Source organism: Hoplias malabaricus, chromosome 3 (assembly GCF_029633855.1).
Source record: "Hoplias malabaricus isolate fHopMal1 chromosome 3, fHopMal1.hap1, whole genome shotgun sequence".
NCBI classification, from domain to species: Eukaryota; Metazoa; Chordata; class Actinopteri; order Characiformes; family Erythrinidae; genus Hoplias; species Hoplias malabaricus.
In genome coordinates, this window is record NC_089802.1 from 13,179,236 (window position 1) to 13,200,088 (window position 20,853).

The 20,853-nt window shown below is 43.2% G+C and overlaps 1 protein-coding gene across 5 annotated transcripts in view; it reads right to left on the reverse strand.

The window, feature by feature from the left end:
* ndst2b (N-deacetylase/N-sulfotransferase (heparan glucosaminyl) 2b) overlaps positions 1 to 20,853 on the reverse strand; it is an 82,813-nt gene that overhangs the window by 8,559 nt on the left and 53,401 nt on the right. For 4 of the 5 annotated variants that reach the window (XM_066665400.1, XM_066665403.1, XM_066665399.1 and 1 more), the window contains one exon: positions 924 to 2,286. In XM_066665400.1, the coding sequence (XP_066521497.1) occupies positions 924 to 1,946 (1,023 nt within the window). In that variant the 5' untranslated portion in view covers positions 1,947 to 2,286. Of the gene's footprint in view, positions 1 to 923; positions 2,287 to 2,593; positions 2,681 to 20,853 lie in introns of those variants that run through there. The other variant, XM_066665402.1, reaches the window with a different exon arrangement.

Here is a 20,853-nt window from a genome sequence, read left to right on the forward strand (position 1 = left end):
TTTGAACTGTGGGAGGAAACCGGAGCACCCGGAGGAAACCCACACGGACACAGGGAGAACACACCAACTCCTAACAGACAGTCACCCGGAGCAGGATTCGAACCCAAAACCTCCAGGTCCTCAGAGATGTGTGATTACCTGCTGCACCACCATGCCACCATCAAATAATCAGTTCCTTTCACATGTGTTCCGCTGAATTAAGCCCACGACATCTCAGACTCACCCCCTTAGAAAGCTTATTTTACACACCAATTTTTTTCTTCAGTCTATATGTAGATCCACATCGGCCTCCCTGGTGACTGTACTAGCCACACTGGTACTGTTAATGCATGCTGTGCCACCAGGACCATATGAACTTCTTGTGGTACATCACCAATTTCATTTCCATCTAAAAATTCCCTCAGTGCTACACAAGTGCAATCAACCACTTACTACACTTTCCCAACCACCTATGCCATTATCCACAACCACTGACTTGCTCTTTCAGCTTAAGACAATTACTTCAAGGCTTCCCTTAACACACTGCATCTAAATCCAAATTCAGCAAACAAGGATCTGGCAGACTTTCATATGAATCCCCTAACTTCTATCTCTACTAACCGCACTCTCACCTCAGAAACCAAATCTGCCTATTTCATATTCTTTCTTTCTTAAACTGCATCCACTTCATCTTCAAATGGGACGGGTAACTCAGAATAAACTCTTTGTTTGTCCAACACCATACCAGGCCTCAACATATGAAATACATTAATAAATTAAAACATTTTAAAGATATGTTTTAACTAGAGGTAAATGATGATCTTACAAATTTAAAAGCAGTAACACAATAACAGTCACTGGGCACTGCACAGGCCTAGATTAATCAACTGTAAGATGTTCTCAGCTGTAGTAATGCTAAGTATGAGCATATGCAGGTTTCTCACCTCTACGTCAGCTACCTTCATGCGTGTTCCCTCCTTTCCCACAAAGATGTCATCCACGTCTACAAGCAGAAATCTGTCCAGTGACAGGCTGAGCCGTCTGCCCGTCAAATATCCCACAGCATCTACGAACAGCAGTTTGTGAAGCCAGAAAGACAGACTCCCACCGAAGAGCACACGCTGGATCCCATCATGAAGGCCTAGGTCTTGCATTACAGTAGCTAACAAAGTCCTCTGCAGGAGAGAGTGCGTTGGTGGCTCAGCAGGTCTGGGACTGGCCAAAAGGACAGGTTCATAAGTGCTATGATTGGACAGGAAGGTGGTCCAGTTGTCTGCGGGCAGGGGTCCAGGCTCTAATTCACTGGGCCTTGTGATGTAGAGGAGTGGGGCAGCTGGGTTGATGCGGCAGTCCCACAGCGGCAGGTTGGAGCGCAGGAAAAGTGGGAATCCTCTGAGTTGGGCACTGGAAGGTGAGTTCTCATTGGCGCGGTAGAAGCCTATGAGACCTACACCATAGTCTTGGCAGTATTTGTCCAACAGTTGCCTGTTCCAGGAGTCCAGATTGACATACTTGAGCAGGTTTTCGTAGATAATTAAAGCATAGCGGCCTCTTCCCCGCCAGGCCAGAGGGGGCATGTCACCTTTAGCTGGTGCAATTTCTGTGCGGTATCGGAAGCGGCTAGACTCCAAGATGGCCACTATTTCCTGGCCCAGTTGGGAATAAATGCTCTCCACAAACAGAAGGACCACAGGGTCGGTTCGTGCAGTGTCCATGGTTCTCAACACCTGCCGCCTCTGGCTCACCTGGGATGGCAGAAACAGAGGTGCCCTCTGACTGCCACTGACCGGAGCTGCAGCCACACAGTCCCCCAGAGGCAGCGGAGGAGCCTCTTTGATCTTGGGGCCGGCACTGACATGGTAAGCCAGGTAGGCCATGGACAACAGGCAGAAGAGGATAAGTGCCATAACCAGGCGGTGGAGGCCCTGCTGCCGGACGGCCCGGGCCAGCTTCCTCACACCAGCCATGGCTAGCAGGGCCTGGACAGAGGGGACAATTCAAAGGCAGAATGGCCACAGAGAGGGATATGTGAAAGAAGAAGAAAATGGGAACTGAAGTAGGGCTGAAGCTTGCCTAAGACACCAAAGTTCAGTCTAGGTGACCATGGCCCCCATATCCGGCGACAGGCTCGCCGCTGCTCTCTTCCGTGCTAGAACCAGCTTCAGGAAAATGGAGCAGGCTTCAGAAGAATCTGCTTCTTGGTGTCAGTCCATGGCTGGTTGGTCTCGCTCTGCTGCGTTCCTCTGGTGGGGTGTGTATGTCTCAGCAATGGCTGCACTGACAAAGTGAAGGATGCATAGCACCCACCTGTTAGCAGAGAGAAGAAAGAGGAAAAGATGGAGAGAGGGGAGAAAAGGAGACAAAGGAAAGTGAATTTAATGAATAACTAAAACTAAACTTAGATTCACTCAGCATGAGAAACAATGCTCTAGCCCAGGGGTGTGTGTTTTCACTGTGATATTGGAGGGTCCAACATAGTCTAGTGATCCCCAGCACCAACACACCAACAAAACCGGAGTTTTCTTGTGCAAAATTTGGGCTGAGTTGGAATAGGGAAGTGGTCTTTAACACTGAATTGACCACAACATGTGCAGATCCACAAAAGGTTCCTCACTTAGTTGGAGGATAGGTCCCCCATTGTGAGCCTTTGTTCCTCCCAAGGTTTCTTCCTCAGCTGAAGGAGTTTTTCCTTTTCTCGGGCGCCCTTGGCTTGCTCACCTGGGGCTTATCCAGTTCAGGGTCGCAGTGGGTCCAGAGCCTACCTGGAATCATTGGGCGCAAGGCGGGAATACACCCTGGAGGGGGCGCCAGTCTTTCACAGGGCAACACAGACACACACATACACACCTACGGACACTTTTGAGGAGAACACACCAACTCCTCACCGACAGTCACCCGGAGGAAACCCACGCAGACACGGAGAGAACACACCAACTCCTCACAGACAGTCACCCGGAGCGGGAATTGAACCCACAACCTCCAGGTCCATGGCTGTGTGACTGCGACACTACCTGCTACGCCACCCAATATACACTCTTAAAAAAACAAAAACAAAAAAAAAAGGTATGATACATTGTTGGTCACTAAAGGTACAGTCTAACTGTACCTTTTGAAGGTGCAACATTTGTTTAAAATCCAGTTGTGTTCTCTAACTGTACATTAGATATCCTGGAGATGAAATGGGGTGTATGAAATCAACACAATTTTAAAATCCACAGTTCTAATAGAATAAGGGTACAAATTATGATCCCTAACTAAGAGTACAGAAAATGTACCCTTGAGAGAACCACCACAGAGACAACTAAAGCTACCACCACAGTGAGTTTTTCTGACAGTTTACTGTCCTTATCTCTCAGGACCAAAAACAGGTTTGATAGCTACAAAGCTTCCCCACCTTCCACCCGTTTTAAAAAATAATTACAGCGCAGGACAACTTACTTTCCCTTTGAGCAAGTGGCATGATAAATTCTCAGGTAACCCTCGCCACAGACTGCCCGCTACAGCAGGGACTTGAAATGTGTGCACTGCTAAGAAGCACTTCAGCTGCATTCACCGCTAGATGCCATCCTGTCATAACTAAAAGCCAATAAACACAGTAACCTCTGTAGGGAGCGAGATTGTGCTCTGAACTGTACTTCACCCTCCTAACCTTTCTGTAAACTCTGAAGCTAAAAGCCTCAAGTATTTCTCCTGGGAACACGGTAAGAAAACAGAGACCACTCAGACCCCCCATTGAGAAACGAATATGGTCCATCTGCTGATTTTTCCATTAGATTTACCACACATTCTCTGATCTCAACCCCATAAGCACTAAATCTCCAGATCACACCCCTCTCCTGACCTGTCATGGCTAGAAGCGTATGCCCAGAGACCTTAATATAGCTCCACTCACACCATCTCATAATCATCATCATCCCTCATATAGTCTTTCAGGTATGACTGGAAAAAGTGAACGTTGCATACATGCATGCGTGGCTTTAGAGTCTACATCACAGAACATGAATGTGGAAACAACTGAAGCATAAGTGGGATCAGGTTCAGTGGTATATTTAGTATGGGGTACGTTTTTATTAATGTCGTCCCTCTTGTGTGAAAAGGCATGTACGTAGAGTGAACATGCACCTCATAACCTTCAGAGAACTGTAATACCTTCAAAGAGAGCAGGCTGCAAAGTCCATTATACCAAGGAGAGCAATCTGGGACACCACCTTCTGACTCCACTCATGCTCAATGTTGAAAGCAAACCAGAAGGGAATAGAGAAATTACAAAGTTTGTGCCAGGAATTGCATCAAGGTCTGGTTAAGTAATGGCTTAAAAGCCTCTTGCCGTGAGCACGGGCTCGGGCCCAGCATTAGGCACAAGCTCCCTCGGAGTCTCTGGCACTGTCTTAATGAGACATTACTGAAATTTATCTCAGAAATAAATAAATGAAATACCTTTGCATGACAAATATATGGGGGTGGGGGGTGATTTAAAGAAATTAGCTTCATCAGTGTGTTCAGATGGTAGCGTTTAAATTGATTAGCTTTGCCTGCCAACAATAACGGTAGATTTAGCCTGGGCTCGCTATCAGATGAGGGCCTGATAAGTTGTTAGTTCAGAAGACTTTGCTGAGCGGTGCTCTTAGTGACTGTATAAAGCCTGTATTGCTCTTTCTGTCCACACTGAGGCATGAGCGCACTACGGTGCAGCTCCACTGAGTTTTACACAGCACAACTCGATCCGTTCAGCGTTGAGCTCTGAGGCAGCGCTGTAAGAGCACAGTCAAAGAAATATCTTCTTTAAATTATAAGTGGAGGCTTGGCTCCACCAAACTGTCTCTGGTGATTCCTGCTTAGTCTTCCGCTTGGCTCTGGTTTAAGGTGCCATTATCTCACATGTGAAGGTTTTGTGTGTGGTTTCCACTCTCTCAGACAACAGACAGCCAGGGCTCTGTTACTGGCCCATGGGGTGCTGCTCTAAACAGCTCCTGGAAGCCAGTGGAGCTGTGGAATGTCTCCCCTGCTTTACAGAGAGAGGAGGGAGTTTCAGATGCCCTCCAGCTGAAACTTTATCTGCAGGTAACGTGAGGACAACAAATCCAGCAGAGAGGAGGCTGCCAAGTGCTCTGGTTCACAGACTGTAGTTTGTAAGGCCGGTTCCTTGAGAGTTGACACAGCCATTCTTTAAAACATACGGTAGGCAATTCATCAAGTGCTGAATGGGTTAAGGGTTGAGAGGGTGACACATAGGCTGTAGTCTGACGTATTTAATGATTTTACATCCATATCTGTCCTGCCCTTATACTTCAAGGCCAAAAGTACAGCATTTGTTCTGAAACTAAGGGCATTAATATGAAGCTTGTGAAAGCACTGGGATTCCCTATTAATACATTTCAGAACAAACACTGGGCATATACATGTCTACAAACCTTTTGGCTATATAGTGTAATTAACAGGTGTGGCAGTGTTTCTCAATTCCAATGTCCCTGTGTCTGAATTCAACACTAGAACCAGAGCCAAAGATAAAAAGATAAAGTCAGAAGAGTAAAGGGTTTTCCAGTTTACAGCGAGTTCAGATCATACTGATGTATCATACGCGTGTGTAAATGTTGCAGAGTTCTGAACCATCCTACAGAGCTTGTGAACAGCTGAGATAAGTAGCCAACATGCCTCATGTCACACTGATAACGGCTTTCAGTTTTATTTCCTTTTTATATATAAATAAAACACGCTGAAACGCCCGTCAAGCTCCACTGCACTTTATTTGATGCTCTGTGATCTTTCTAGAGCTTCTTTAGTGTGACATGCGGATGTCTTTACGGTTCACACAGAAGAACCTACATTTCTTTGGTTCCAGTTTAAAACAATTTTTAAGGTTGGCAAACCAGTTTAAATTCCAAATTTGGATTACAAACAGGAATTGAGCAGGTTCCACTTTGGTAGAAAAGGGCTATGTTTGTATTCTGTACTGATTTGAGTTTGGAGGCACTGTTAGCTGCATTGAATGACTGCAAAAAAAAAAAAAAATAAAAACAAGGGAAAAATACTATAAAACAATAACCAGATGAACACTGTGACAGCACTGAGACTGTCTTGATTCTAAGGCACTGGTGTTTGGGCATAACTATCAAAAACTGTTCTGAAACGCCATAAGCAGCATGCTCACTATAACCACCTTAACTCATACACAAAGGGAAGAATCTTGTGTACAAGGACCTTGATCAAAGTTAATTTGGACCACATCCACATATTGACACAACATCTCCTGCAGAGAGCTTTAAACCCAGACTAACATTAAGCTGTAAGACTTCGACAGCTCATTAACCTTTGGATGGCAGGCTTTGACACGTTCTTCACTTAAGCTCGTTTGATGTACAGTGGAATATTTGGACAATGGCGCTGTGTTTACCCTCCACATAGAGCGGCCTCTCTGAGACTGTTAAAGACGCTTAGTGAAAGCCGGGCGATGGCGTGACAAAGGTGTCTGGGGAGAAAGAGAGCAGCTGAAAGAAGGGATGAGAACAATGGAAGATGTAGTCCTCGGAGGAGAGGGGTTTATTGCGGCCTCTTTGTCTTCCATGAAGCAGAGCCGCTCAAAGATAATCTCTCTCATTAGCCGAGGATAAATATTTAACAATGGAGGCTCCGAGTTAAATAGCACTTCATTAGCCCAGAGATCCATCTTCCAACTTTGACTATAAAGGCAGAGAGAAAGCAAGGGAGACTGAAGATGAAGAGAAGAAGGGGAAAGGACAGGGATTGTTAAGTATGAGAGAAAGAGACAGTCAAAAAAGAGGGAGCATGGGGCATGTATGAAGGAGCCTTAGTAAGAGAAGACTTGAGAGAGCAGGGGGCATGTGAGCAACAAAAAAATACTCTCCTGATCAAAATCTTAAGACCAGTTAAAAGGAATTTGCATTTTGCACTGTTGGATCTTAAGAAGGTTCTAAACAGAGCTTCACAATGCAAAAAGAAGAAATGGGAGCAAGACAAAAGATTTTGAGCAGGCAGTTTATTGAAAACAACAATTTAACTGAAATAGGCTGTTCATCAGCTGATCAAAAGTTTAAGACCATAGCTCACAAAAACCACAAAAGAGAAATCAAAGTGTCAAAAAAAGGACTCAGTAATGAGTAGCTCCACCATTCCTGTTGACCACGTCAAACTAAGGGATTTTAGGCATGCTTGATGCAAGTGTTTACAGGAGGTTAGTGAGAACGTTGCTCCAAGTGTTGAAGATGGCTTCACGAAGGACATCCACTGTCTGGAAGTGATGTCGGTTTTTGTTAGCTTCCCTTGCCATCCATCCCCAAATGTTCTCAATCTGATTTAGATCAGGAGAACAAGTCCTCGGTCAGGTGGGCATTGTGAACTTCAGCATTGTCCTGTTGAAAAACTCATGTCATGAGGGATGGCCACTGCAACATCTGCACATAGCCAGCTGCTGTTCCATGCCCCTGCACAACCTGAAGCTCCATTGTTCCACTGAGGGAAAAAGCACCACAAATCATGATGGAGCCCCACACTGTGCCGTGCAGAAACCATCTCAAGTGGGATCTCCTTGTAATGCCAGTAACATTGGAAGCCATCATTTTTTCTTGTCAGAGAATAAAACTTACTTCCACCTGTCAATGTCCCATGTTTGGTGCTCCCTTGCCTCTCCTCATGGTCTTTTTTTTCTTTTTTTGAGATAAGTGGTCTTTGAAGATGGTTTTTGCTTCCCTCACAGATGCCATCTGATGGTTATTGAGTTGCAGCCAGCATCAGTAATGGCCTTAGCTTGGGTTGAGTATTGTCCCCTGTCTAGATGGACAGCCAATTGGATCCTGCAGCTCAGCGGCGGTGACATTTTTTGGGTCTACCACTTGACTTTTTTGTTCCGTACCCCTTTCAGTGAATGCAAAATGACTGTCTTATGCGATGACATGCTGTGAGAGGCCTTGCTTATGCAGCTCAACAATCCTACCACATTCAAAGTCAGTGAGCTTTTTTGCTTTTCCCCCATCAGGAGGTCTTGACAGTGTGAATACTTGACAGAAAATGGCATAGAATCCTAATTTTTGCGCAGATTTTGGCTTTTAAAAGCTATGGTCTTAATCTTTTGATTTTATCAACAGAGGAACAGCCTGTTTCAGTTAAATTGTTGTTTTCAATAAATTGCCTGCTCAAAATCGTTTGTCTTTTGCTACCATTTCTAAGCTCTTAGAGAGAGAGAGAGAGAGAGAGAGAGAGAGAGAGAGAGAGATACTTACACACTCACGGTAAACACAACCAAACTGACAACCGAGTTTTCACATATACAGCTCTTAAGGGTAAATGCTGGGACATTTTTGGGTTGCCATGCATGCTCCGGACTGGAATATGGATCAATAAATGGATCCGTTCTCTCCATCCAATATCCGATGAGTGAATGGCATCAATATTGGACCTAGTGCTGATATAGGATCAGTAGGATCACAGGATAGGGCCCATCTCTATAAGAAAGAGCATGAGAGAGTAGTAAGTGAGGGAGAGAGTGAATGAGGGTGAGCGCGTAAAGGAGAAAAAAATGAAAGGCTGCAAGGGAGTAACTGTGTGTGTGTGTTTGTATGTGTGTGTGTTTAACCAGGTTGCTGTCAGGGGGTGCAGAGTTCTGTCATTCCTCCCCATGCACTGCCACTTACCATAATCTGACTCTATATGTCAAAACATTTCCACTTCCCCACAGAGGAAAGACTCACATTGGCCCTGAAACGAAGGCTTCTCCTCATTAGAGCCCACATCTCTGCTTCCATACACATAAGCATGCACACACACACACACACACACACACACACACACACAGACGCCATGACTAAGGGCTTTGCAAACCAATAAGCCAAACCTTCTGAAGGGAGATGAAAGTGTTGAGGGGAGAGAGAGAGAGCGAGAGAGAGAGAGATGAGAGTGAAAGAGAAAGAGAGAGAGAGAGAGAAAAGAGAGAGAGAGAGAGAGAGAGAGGAAGGATATGATGGGTAGTGTACATGAAGGAAGGAATGGGAGGAAACATGGCAGAGCATATTTGGGTTATCAAGGAATAATGAATGCTGCATGTCTGTGCAGAGATATAAAAGCTGGTTTCTACACGTAGTATCTTCAGTGTTAACCTCTATTACACTGGCCTGGAATGTGTTCCAGTCCCCTCGGGCACTAACATGCATTCACACAATATATATGACAAGACCGGAGAGTACATGCCAACGTTTGGATTATTATAATAACTTACCTCATTCAAACAGAGCAGTACATTTCCACTGAGAAAGGAAAAAGTCTAGTCTAACCTTCACTTGAGGTGCACCCTTTGCACATTCAGTAGTGCGTTCACAATGTGTAATATCTCCAAAGAAAATCAGAAGATCAAGTGGAACATTCTAGCGCAGCCACTTAAGAGACTGATGTCACCATGTTCAATGCCAAGTGTCGGCTGAAGGATTAAAGCCTCGCAGCATTGGGCTGTGGAGCTGTGTTCTGAAGCACTAAACAGTACCTCTGGGATGAATTAGAATGGTGATTGTGATCCAGAAATAATCATCCAACTTAGATTTTCCATCACACTGTTGCTTGTATAAGGTATAATTACATATTGACTCCATGGACAAAAGCAGTGGGAGGCACCTAATCAATGAATCCTATACCTGTCAAGCCAGCAGTTTTCCCCAGGATATTCCCTTATTTTATTCTTCTCTCACTGTCCTCCATTTGCAATAATTCCTTTTACTTTCTAAAAAATGGTGCTAACATTAGACGGAAGGCATAGCCAGCCTTAAACACCTGTCTAATGTGTTATCTACATTCCCCTCCGGTAAAGCAGGTGGCAATAAAACCAGAGGAGGAAGATGACGACCACCATGTAGAAGAAGAACAGCAGCATAAGTATTCAAGGATGAATCAAGCTAAGACGGGGATGGTAAATCTGCCAAAAAGGCTAAAGGTTTGTGCTCCTCATTTGTGAGGGGACTTACCCATTCCACAGAAATTGAATATAACTGTATTCCCCATTCAGGTATTTCATTAGGTCAAATTGCCACAGATGCATAAAATTAAACTAAAATGTTTAAATAATAATAATAATAATAAAGCCATGCAGTCTGCATTAATAAACATTTCTGAAAGAATGTGTCGTTCAGTTTGTGACATTTCTTCAGTCTTAGATTTTCAATAATGAGTTGAGTGGTATTACTGAAAAGTGTAAACATTTAGGAACTACAGCAACTCAGTTATGAAGTGGCAGACCATGTAAAGTTACAGAAAGTTACATGTAAACTGAAGTGCACAGTACTTAAAGGTTAAGTGTTTTGCTGACTCAATAGCTCAATTGCACAGTTCCAAACCTCAACATCAGCAATATTCTGCAGCCAGAGCTTTGCGGCATGGGTTTCCATGTCTGACTAGCTGTATAAAAGCATTATACTCTCTAAGCACAATGTCAGATGGAGTGGTGTAAAGCATGGCACCACAGGACTTCGTTTTTTGTCGTTTTGAGTGCATTGTGCCAGATGTTAAGTTTGGTGGAGGAGAGACAATGCTATAGGGTTGTTTTTCAGGGGCTGGCCTTGGCCTTTTGTTCAAGTGAAGGGAAATCTTAATGCCTGAGCATATAAAGACACCTTGTACAATTGTGTGTTTCCAAATGTCTGACAACCGTTTCGGGAAGACCCTTTTCTGTACCAGCATGATTGTGCACCAGTGCACAAAGCAAGGTCCATAAATAATAATAATAATAATAATAAATTTTATTTGAAAGCGCCTTTCAAGTGACCCAAGGACACTGTACAATAGATAATAAAAATAAAGAATAAAAAATAAAATAAAATAAAAATTAAAATAAAAATAAAAATGAAAATAAAAAAAGTTAAAAAAAAAAGAAGAAAGTCAATAAAAGGTAAATGCACATACAAACATAAAATGACCATAGAGACATATACATAGTATCATCCATATGCTAGTTTAAAAAGATGAGTTTTTAGTCTGATTTTAAAAACATCTACAGATGAACAAGCTCGCAGTTCATCGGGAAGACTATTCCACAGCTTTGGACCCGCAACACAAAATGCTCTATTTTCAGAGGTGCTTAGCTTAAAATGTGGGACCTCAAGCAAATGGAGGCTTGAGGACCGAAGAGTACGCACTGGAGAGTATGGTTTCAGTAGACTACTTAGGTAAGAAGGGGCAAGGTCGTGCAAGGATTTAAACACCAACACAAGCAATTTGTACTGTATTCGATACTTCACTGGAAGCCAATGAAGACGACTTAGGACTGTAGTAATATGCTCCCAAGATCTTGTATGGGTCAGCACCCTAGCAGCAGAGTTCTGGACATACTGCAACCTACTCAAAGCTCGAGCAGGGAGGCCACACAACAGAGCATTGCAGTAGTCGAGTCTGGAAGTGACAAATGCATGGACAATGGTCTCGGCAGCAGTGAGAGAGAGAAAAGGGCGAATCCTAGAGATATTTTTAAGATGGTAAAAGGCTGTCCTACATGTGTTGTTAATATGTGAGTCAAACGATAATGTAGAATCAAACATTACTCCAAGATTTCTCACTAGTGTTGAAGTAGAGACAACAAAACCAGGGATACAAACAGTAGTGTCACTAAGCCTCCTGACTGTTGCAGGAGAAGCAATTATGATGGCTTCAGATTTTTTATTATTTAAGCTCAGGAAGTTCTCGATCATCCAAGCCCTCACATCAGTTAAGCATTCCAGCAAGGCACTAGGTGGCAAGCTGTGGGAAGGTTTTGTACAAATGTATATCTGGACATCATCAGCAAAACAGTGAAACTGCAGCCCATGATGTCTAATGATGTCACCAAGAGGAAGGATGTACAAAATAAAAAGCAGGGGCCCAAGAACAGAGCCCTGGGGGACACCATGTGACAAGGAGCATGTGTCAGATCGAAAACTTCCCATTGAAACAAACTGCTGCCTACCAGAAAGATACGATTTAAACCAGGCTAATGCAGTACCAGTTACGCCAACCATGTTTTTGAGCCGAGTTAGTAAAAGGCTATGACACACTGTATCAAAGGCTGCAGTAAGGTCCAACAGGACAAGAAGACTCAGCAGTCCTTGGTCAGCTGACATCAGCAAGTCATTGACAACCCTAACAAGAGCAGTTTCAGTGCTGTGGTTCCTCCTAAAACCTGATTGGAAGACCTCAAACAGATCACATGATTGAATATGTTCTGTTAACTGAGCAGCTACTGTTCGCTCCAACAGTTTAGCAAGGAAAGGGAGATTAGAGATGGGCCTATAATTTGCGAGGTTCTCAGGATCTAAGCCAGGCTTCTTGAGAACTGGAGTAATAGCTGCCAGTTTCAAAGAAGCTGGGACCATTCCTGAACTAAGTGAAGCATTGATAATTTTGGTAATGAGAGGACAGATAAATGAAGAACAGGCTTTCACCTGCTGTGTAGGAAAAGGGTCTAATTGACATGAAGTTGCCTTTGAGAAATTAATAATCTGTGAAACAAGCTGTTGGTTTACAGTATTGAAGGTGGAAAAATAGCTGCTGCTGAACTGAGGAGATAGTTGAGGAATGTTTAGCCTGGTTGCAGTGGGCTGGAACTGAGAGTAAATTGTAAGTATTTTATGATTGAAGAAGTCCATGAACCGAGAGCAGAGTTCAGCTGAAGGAACCATAGGGAAACTTTTCACAGGGCTCAATAGCTTATTAACAGTGGAAAAGAGAGCTCTAGGGTTACTGTGGGCACCAAGAATAACATCAGAATAATAGAGTGTTTTAGCTTCCTGTAGTTTTTCCTTATAAAACAAGACATGATCACTGTAAGCAAGGGCATGCACAGTCAGGCCAGTTCTGTTTGAGAGTCGTTCAAGCTGGCGACCAACAGCTTTCAGCTTGCGCAGCTCAGCAGTGTACCAGGGAGCAGGCTGAGAAAATGTAACCAAGCGTGTTCTTAGAGGTGCCAGGTGGTTTAAAATATGTGACAATGTTTCGTCATAGTGGGACACTAGCAAATCAGGATCTAAGCAATCAGGTACCGGGCTCTGACTGAGCATCTCCATAACAGCAGGAGGACTGATATTTTTGACACTCCGGAATGTAAACTGGCGTGATTGACGCTGCTCTCGCAGTTGACATGATAGTGGAAAGTCAAAGAACACAGCTTTATGGTCAGATACACACAGATCAATGCCTCTCACATTAAAAGGGGTTTTACCCAGAGAGCAAACAATGTCCAAGGTGTGGCCCTTGTTATGTGTAGGGAAATCAACGTGCTGAGAAATATCAAAGCTCTGTAAAACATTAAGAAATTCTTTAGCAAACAAACAGTTACTAGAATTGATGTGAATATTAAAGTCACCAAGCAGCAACAAATCAGAATAAACAGGAATAAGTGTGGAGATTAGCTCAGAAAACTCTGCCACAAAAACAGATGAGGTTTTTGGGGGGCGATAGATGAGCAGAACCAATACAGGTTTAACAGCAGAGACCAACAGCGCCAAACACTCAAACGATGTCATATTTGGGATTGAAACTGTTTTAACTTTGAGGCCAGGGCTGTACACCACTGCAAGTCCTCCTCCTCGTCCAGTTAAACGAGGTTTATCCACATATTGATAGTGTGGAGGCAGAGTCTGATTGAGCGCGAAATACTCGTTGGGCCGCTGCCAGGTTTCCGTGAGACAAAGCAGGTCAGTGTCATGTTCCTGGATAATATCTGCGACAAACGTTGCCTTATTATTTAAGGAACGAACATTAAACAGAGCACATTTCAGATTATGATCAGTGCTCGGAGCGTGTAGAGATGTTGTAGACACGTAACACAGGTTCCGGTTGTTTGTGTGATCAGTTGAGCCTGCCGTCGCCTGGGAAGATTTACGGCGACACGATGACCACAGCGAGGGGATATTGTTGGGGTGCTGATAGTAGTTATAAGTCCGACCAAGACCCCGATGAGAATATTTAGGTCGTCGCAAAATACCAAGGTGACGATGGATCAGTAGAGGAGCAGGAGTTTTACACTGTGCATTTCGGAGCGTAAAAAGTTCACCAAAAGAGTACCTTATTCTCCTTGTCGTCATGATGAGGCCACAATGGAAGTTGCAGCCGTAACAGCCCAGTAGAAGCCAGAGAAGTAATCCCGAAAAAATCCACATAGCACGGGCGACACAGGTGCTCTCGCGGCAGATGTTAAGCACAGACACAGACGCTAAACTCTAAGAGGGCTCAGAGCCACAAGGAGAAATCCAAGGCTCATATTACAATAAATCCAGTACAAAGTTTGATACAGTGTGTTGGGTTCCACAGCACTTTTGCACACAGCGGGCAGAAAAACCGAATACAACTTTAAAGCTATTACAAACTTTGTCACCGGGGGAGAAGCGGCAGCCAAACGCGCCAGCGTATCTCTCGCAACCCGGAAGTCGAAAAAGTCGATAAAGAGATGATTGGGTGAGTTTGCTGTGGAAGAACTTGACTGTCCTGCACAGAGCTCTGACCTCAACCCCATCAAACACTTTTGGAATGAACTAGATCAGAGACCACTCCTCAGGCTCTCTCATCCAACATCAGTGTCTGACCACACCTCTTCTTGATGAATGGACAAAAATTCCCACAGACACACTCCAAAATTTTGTAAGAAGCCTTCCCAGAAAAGTGTAAAAACCCATAGGCCACATTAAGGCTTTTGCATTTAGAATGGGGGTGGCACATGGTGCAGCAGGTAGTGTCGCAGTCACACAGCTCCAGGGACCTGGAGGTTGTGGTTTCGAGTCCTGCTCCAGGTGACTGTCTGTGAGGAGTCTGGTGGGTTTTCCCAGTGTCCGTGTGGGTTTCCTCCAAAAACACACATTGGTAGGTGGATTGGCGACTTAAGAAGTGTCCGTGAGTGTGTGTGTTGCCCTGTGAAGGACTGGCACCCCCTCCATGGTGTATTCCTGCCTTGCGCCCAAACGATTCCAGGTAGGCTCTGGACCCGTCGCGACCCTGAACTGGATAAGCGGTTACAGATAATGAATGAATGAATTTAGAATGGGACTTCATAAAACCTCCTTTAGGTGTAATATGGTGTCCCAATACTTTTGCCCTTTGAAAACACTGACTCCAAAGTATCAGTTATTATAATGTATAAGTCCATAATAATGTTTATGGCTGTGTCCCTCTTTCAAACTAGTGCTTCCACCATGGTGGGAGCATGTTATGCACTGAGGCATGGGAGAGCATAGGCCTCTGTGGGTGAGGTGCTGCATCCAAATCAGTATTAGCTAGAGCATGATGAAGGGTGGTGTCCCTGGGGTCCTTCAGCGGCAGGCTATCTGTTGCTATGCCAGCATCTCCCCAGGCAGACCTGAGGCCAAGGTCGCGAAAACGTTTCACTCAGAGTTTTCTAATGGTGTTATACAGCTTGGAGCAGGAGTCTTCATCCTCTCATCTCCCAAAGCATTACAGCTATCAGTCAAGGAGAAACGGGCAGCAAAGAGACGCCCTGAACCCCTGTCAGCTCCAGTTTGGAGAATGCCTTCTCTCACAGACACAAAAACACAAACAGTTATTAGAGCTGTCAGTTTTCATTCCAGCACAGAAAACTGACAGTGTATAACTCTCTGTCTGTCTTTCTCCATTTTCCTCTTTTTCTTACTCATAAACACAACACATTGATGTAGAGATTAAAGCAAAGAAGGTCTTCATTTCATAAAGTGGAATAAATATACTTGGCTTTACCCTTAGCTATCTGGAGTAGTTTTATTGAACGTTGCTATATTATTTAAACATAATCACATTATTAAATAAGCACTAACATTGTTCTGTCAGATTCCATGCTGTTTTGTGTGATGTCATTTTTTTCAATATACACTCACAGTCAAAAAAACGGTTGCACCCAAAAGGATGTGTTGAATTGCAATGATATTGGGAAAGAAGGTAAAGGTTACCAGAAAGATAAATGATTAAATATTTAGACTGGTATGTGCAATATTTATTGAGCTACACATAGAGAAGTAGTGTCTCTCAGGATGGCGTCAGGCCACTGTGTTTGGTAACGCAATATGCCAGACTCAGCATGGAGTTATAGAGGTTCCTAATGGTGTCCTGCCAAAATCCATCCCATGCCAGTAATAAAGACCAAAGGTGATCTGGCATCTCACGAAACGGCTGCCCACACCATGACACCAGGGTTTCTGGATGTGTACCAACTGACAACACACAGTTTATCTTGGAGCTGACCACGGTGTCCACCAAGACAAAAGCGAGACTCCTCCCTGAAGATAACTTACTGCCCAAGTCTGACATAATACCACTGACACTGAGGTGGTGTTAAGGGGAGTCACTGCAATGGTTTGCGAATGTGCTACCACTAAAAGGATGACTCATGGAAGGTATTGCTGCTTGCTGAATGTCCACAAACCTAGCTGTTGGGTCATTCTGCGCATGTCGCCCTGTCCATGGTTTGTGTACATCTCCCAGATCTTTTGTGTTGCTGATGCATGCCCTTTTCTATCCATTGCCAACAACAGCATGCTATAACAATATCTGCAAGAATGGTACAGTGCACAATACATCGATAAGTATGTAAGTAAACTCTTCTCCAAAGCATACTTGGATTGGAAGCTACCAACACAACAGCACGAGCCAGAATGGAAATCACATGCAACAGGACAATCTTATATAGACCGTCAAATACAGGGATAAGGGACATGTCCCGTGATGTCAAATCTACCCACCAAGTTTCATTCCTCTATATGTTGAAAGAAAAATATCATATCCCATTACATGTTTATGTTATTCCCAGTGATAACCACAAAGTCTAAGTGTTAAAGACTCAAAATCAATTTAAAACATGTGGCTTTCCTTTGGAGGTTTGCAATGCAGTGTGGAGAGGAATATCACTATGGAGAGGAACTGACTGTTACATTTCTTGTCCTGTTCCCTTCATCTTGAGTCTCTTTATTTTCAGGCTAAGGGGTTTATCTGAGAAAGAAAGTATAGAATGTCTCCCTGCTGCTTTCGCATAGTCTGTGGCTCTGAGGGTGGCACACTGTGTATAGCAGAAAACTGCGGTGGGCTGGAGCTGGGAGAGTTTATTAGCGCGGTCTGGAGCTCAAAGAGGCATCACAGCAGTCTCCTCACAGGAAGGGGCATCTACAACAAGTCTGCTGTTAATCAACTGCCCTTTCTCAGTCAACTCTATAACCATTCAAAGCAAACTGCAGTGGAGCTGGAGACAGGGACACACACTATTACAAAAGGAAAAGAGGCACTGTTACTACAAGGAATACCAAGGATTTTTGACAACAGGTAGAAATTATTTTTATACGGAAACATACAGATGGCCATATCAAAGACATGCGTAGAAAAGCATACTTTGACATCATTTATCGTGATGACTATAAAATGTCATATTGCCCCCTTTTAGTGTCACTGCAAGGTACAAAAATCAATAAGAGTCTTTAGTGAAACAGGAAAAATGGACATGTGCAGATGACACTGTTATGGGTATATAAAAATATGATCAAAGTTTTTACTGCTTTACTCTGTATTGGCTTGTGTCTGCATTCCCCTACATGACACAGCAAAGAAAAAGTTCAATAACCGTTCCAGACAAGAAACTATGCCTTAGGGGTGGATAATGTAAGTAAAGCAGTCCCATAATCCTTTGCTTTTTACCTATCGCTGCTCTTAATCAAATACTGAGCAAATGCTACAGTGATTCATATCACAAATCATATTTTGGATCCAGATTTAGCAAAAGAATTACAGACTAAGGCAGGGGGCTGGGGTACTATACAGTATTCATTTCAGCAGTACATATGAACATCTGTGCTTTAGAGGTCAGACTAAAAGCCTGTATAATGTGCTTTTATGTTTGTAAAAGGCCACACACCCCCACACTTATGGCTCCACACAATCAGATGAAATGGGGGCAAGTACTGTAGTGCACACAAACTGCCTGTTTATTTCCTAATGCTATGACTACTGTACAGAGAACAGGGGAATGAAAAGAAAGGCTGAAGTGTGTGATGAAAAGCCAGTAGGAAATGAAGGAAACCAGCCTGGAAATGCTTTTAGGAAATAGATATATTAAGACTGATGAGACATATTGCTCGCAAATATGCACAGTAAATTAAAAGTAAGTTTCCAAGCTTGGGTTACAGATTGTTACTGTCGAAATAAAATCTTTTTTTTCCCTGTATTAAATGTAGAATTAATGTGGCAAGAATTTTCACCACAAGAAATGTGAACCATTTTTATTTGTTCTGTTCATTACTGAATGTTCACAGAAGGTAAATGTCTTCCATTTTCACATAAAAAAAGCAATGATAATATGTATGCAGCTACAAACAAGTTGACTACTTGCCTGTTCTCCTTTACTGAGGCTTTAAAAGGTTTTGCTTTGGGGGGTTGATAATGTTTTGGCAAGTTTTAAACAGCTTGTTCCATTACAATCATTTAAACAGGCTCCTGTGTCAAGCGTTAAAATCGTCGATAGTGTTAATAGGGTTAAACACAGCAACAACATCCACAGCGAAGCGTTTTTAAACCTCGCTCTCATACAATCCCATATCCACATCTCAGAGATATGAGCCACACTTCAAGGAGGGAAATGACTCCATTCAAATTCAAATTCCATCTGAGTAAACTTGCTTAAAAACAACAACAACAAGGGAAAAGAGAATATAAAAGGAGGAGGAGACAGTGAGAACGCAGGACTAGAACCGCACACCATCAACTGCTCATACAGACTGACTTTTAATGGCACCGTTTTCACAACGACATCTGAAAGCATCATTCATCTGTTAGCGCACCAGCACACAGGGGAGGATCGATGCCAGAGTTTTAGAAAGTTCACTCTGAGATGGTTTGATTACACCAGAGGATCATTTGGCCATAAGCTATTTTTTCCCTTTCTCCGTCCAGACGCCAAGCCCTCTCCTCCATTCAGGGAAATTGATTTCCTTTGAAGACAAAGAGGAGGAGGAGAAGGAGGAAGGCCCAGACTGCAGTAGTCTTGAATGCTAAAAAGCACTGGGGCAGAGCATCGCAATAGGCCAGTTAGCCGAGCTGAACTAGAGCAGGGCTTTGGGAACTGAGGCCATTCATCACAGTAAGAGGATTCAAATCAGAGTTTTGTCATATGATGGCTTTTACAAGGTTAATGTTGTCTGATTTCAGCTGAGAAGGCCACAGGCTATAAGCTTAAACCAAAATGCCCCCCCCAACACGTTCTGATAGAATGCTTGCTTTGTTATCTAAACATGTCGAAGTATGTTTATACCTTAATGATACATTTTTTTTTTACCAGTACACTCATTTGCATATCCGTGTGCTGACATTAGCATTTAGATAACTGTTAAGGGACAGCACTGAGAGATTTATAAAAGTCTGGTAGAAACAAGTAATAATCCATTTTTATTTGTAATGCACTTTACATTTCAAGGGAATCTAAAAGTGCTAAGTCTGCATTAACACAAGTATTTATGTTTCATTACTGAAAATTCCTGAATTTCTTTCAAAACAAGAAAAAAGAAAAAGACCAAGCCACCATATAGCCACTGTCACAAAGATGTTTCTGGCATTTCAAAAACAGGAAAGCCCAAAATACATACCCTCGTCATTGGAAGGTCTGGAGAAGCTTTGGTGCTTCGTATCAATGTCTTTGTTTACATGTGGCTTTTATTATGTGATTGTGTTGTACAGAAAATATGGAGGGCAGGACTTCATGATATATAACACTGGCATCAGTGGTTTTCTTGTTCATTTTATTTAAAAATGAATACTAGATGATCTACCACCAAAGAACAAAGACCAAGAACATTTTGTTGATTTTTAGAATTGCAATTACTTAATTGTTCAGTAGCAGCACGGCGACGGAGCAGGTAGTGTCGCAGTCACACAGCTCCGGGTGCTCCGGTTTTCTCCCACAGTCCAAAAACACACTTTGGTAGGTGGACTGGCTACTCAAAAGTGTCCATAGGTGTGAGAGTGTGAGTGAATGCGAGAGTGTGTGTCGCCCTGTGAAGGACCTGAACTGGATAAGCGGTTACAGACAATGAATGAATGAATTAATATATATTCAGTGTAACAGGTTAAAGTACATGAAGTTTAATGTGGCTGTGCACAGCTATATGGAGTCTCATAAATACATTAACACCACAAAATGTCTCCCCACCACTTCCCTTTACAATATTTCAGGCAAAGACACACACTCACGTGAAATGAGACAAATTCAGCAGTCCTCCTCTCTGTGAGATATAACCAGTGTATAAATGTTGCCGAGATCTGAGCCGAGCTCGAGAATGTTGCTGCTGAGCTCGTTAACAGCGGAGTAATGTAGCTAACGCAGAGCCAAACACAGCCCCAGAAACACACAAACAGAGCGTGTTCCAGTTTTATTTCCTATTATTTATTGATATGAAACATTGTAAATGACCCCGTCAAGCTCCACTGGACGATAACACTGTGTTTGAGGCTCAGAGCTCTTTCTTGAGTTACTGAACCTCGACACAATCACAGACAAAGCCATGGTTTGTGCTGAAGAACCTATTCTTCTTGGGTTCCAGCTGGGAATGAATTTTTGTGGTTCGTGACCCCGTTTATTTTGGTGAAACATGCTCAACAGATCCAAATTTAGTTAATGAACTGGAATCGTTCTGTTTCCTCGTTGGTGGAAAAGCACCGTATAAAATATGTCTGAACTAACAGCAGACAGTGTAGTAGTGCCACCTTGTGAAATATGGTTGAGCTAACAGCAGAAGGTGAAATAACGTTCCTACTCACACATGTACATTTGAACATTAGGACTCAGTCAGTCAGTAAGAGGAATGCCTTTTCTAGGCCTTCTAGGCAAGAAAAAAAAGGATAGTAAATGGAGATTTAAAATATGCAAATTAGCTTCTCTCTAAAGTTACATGA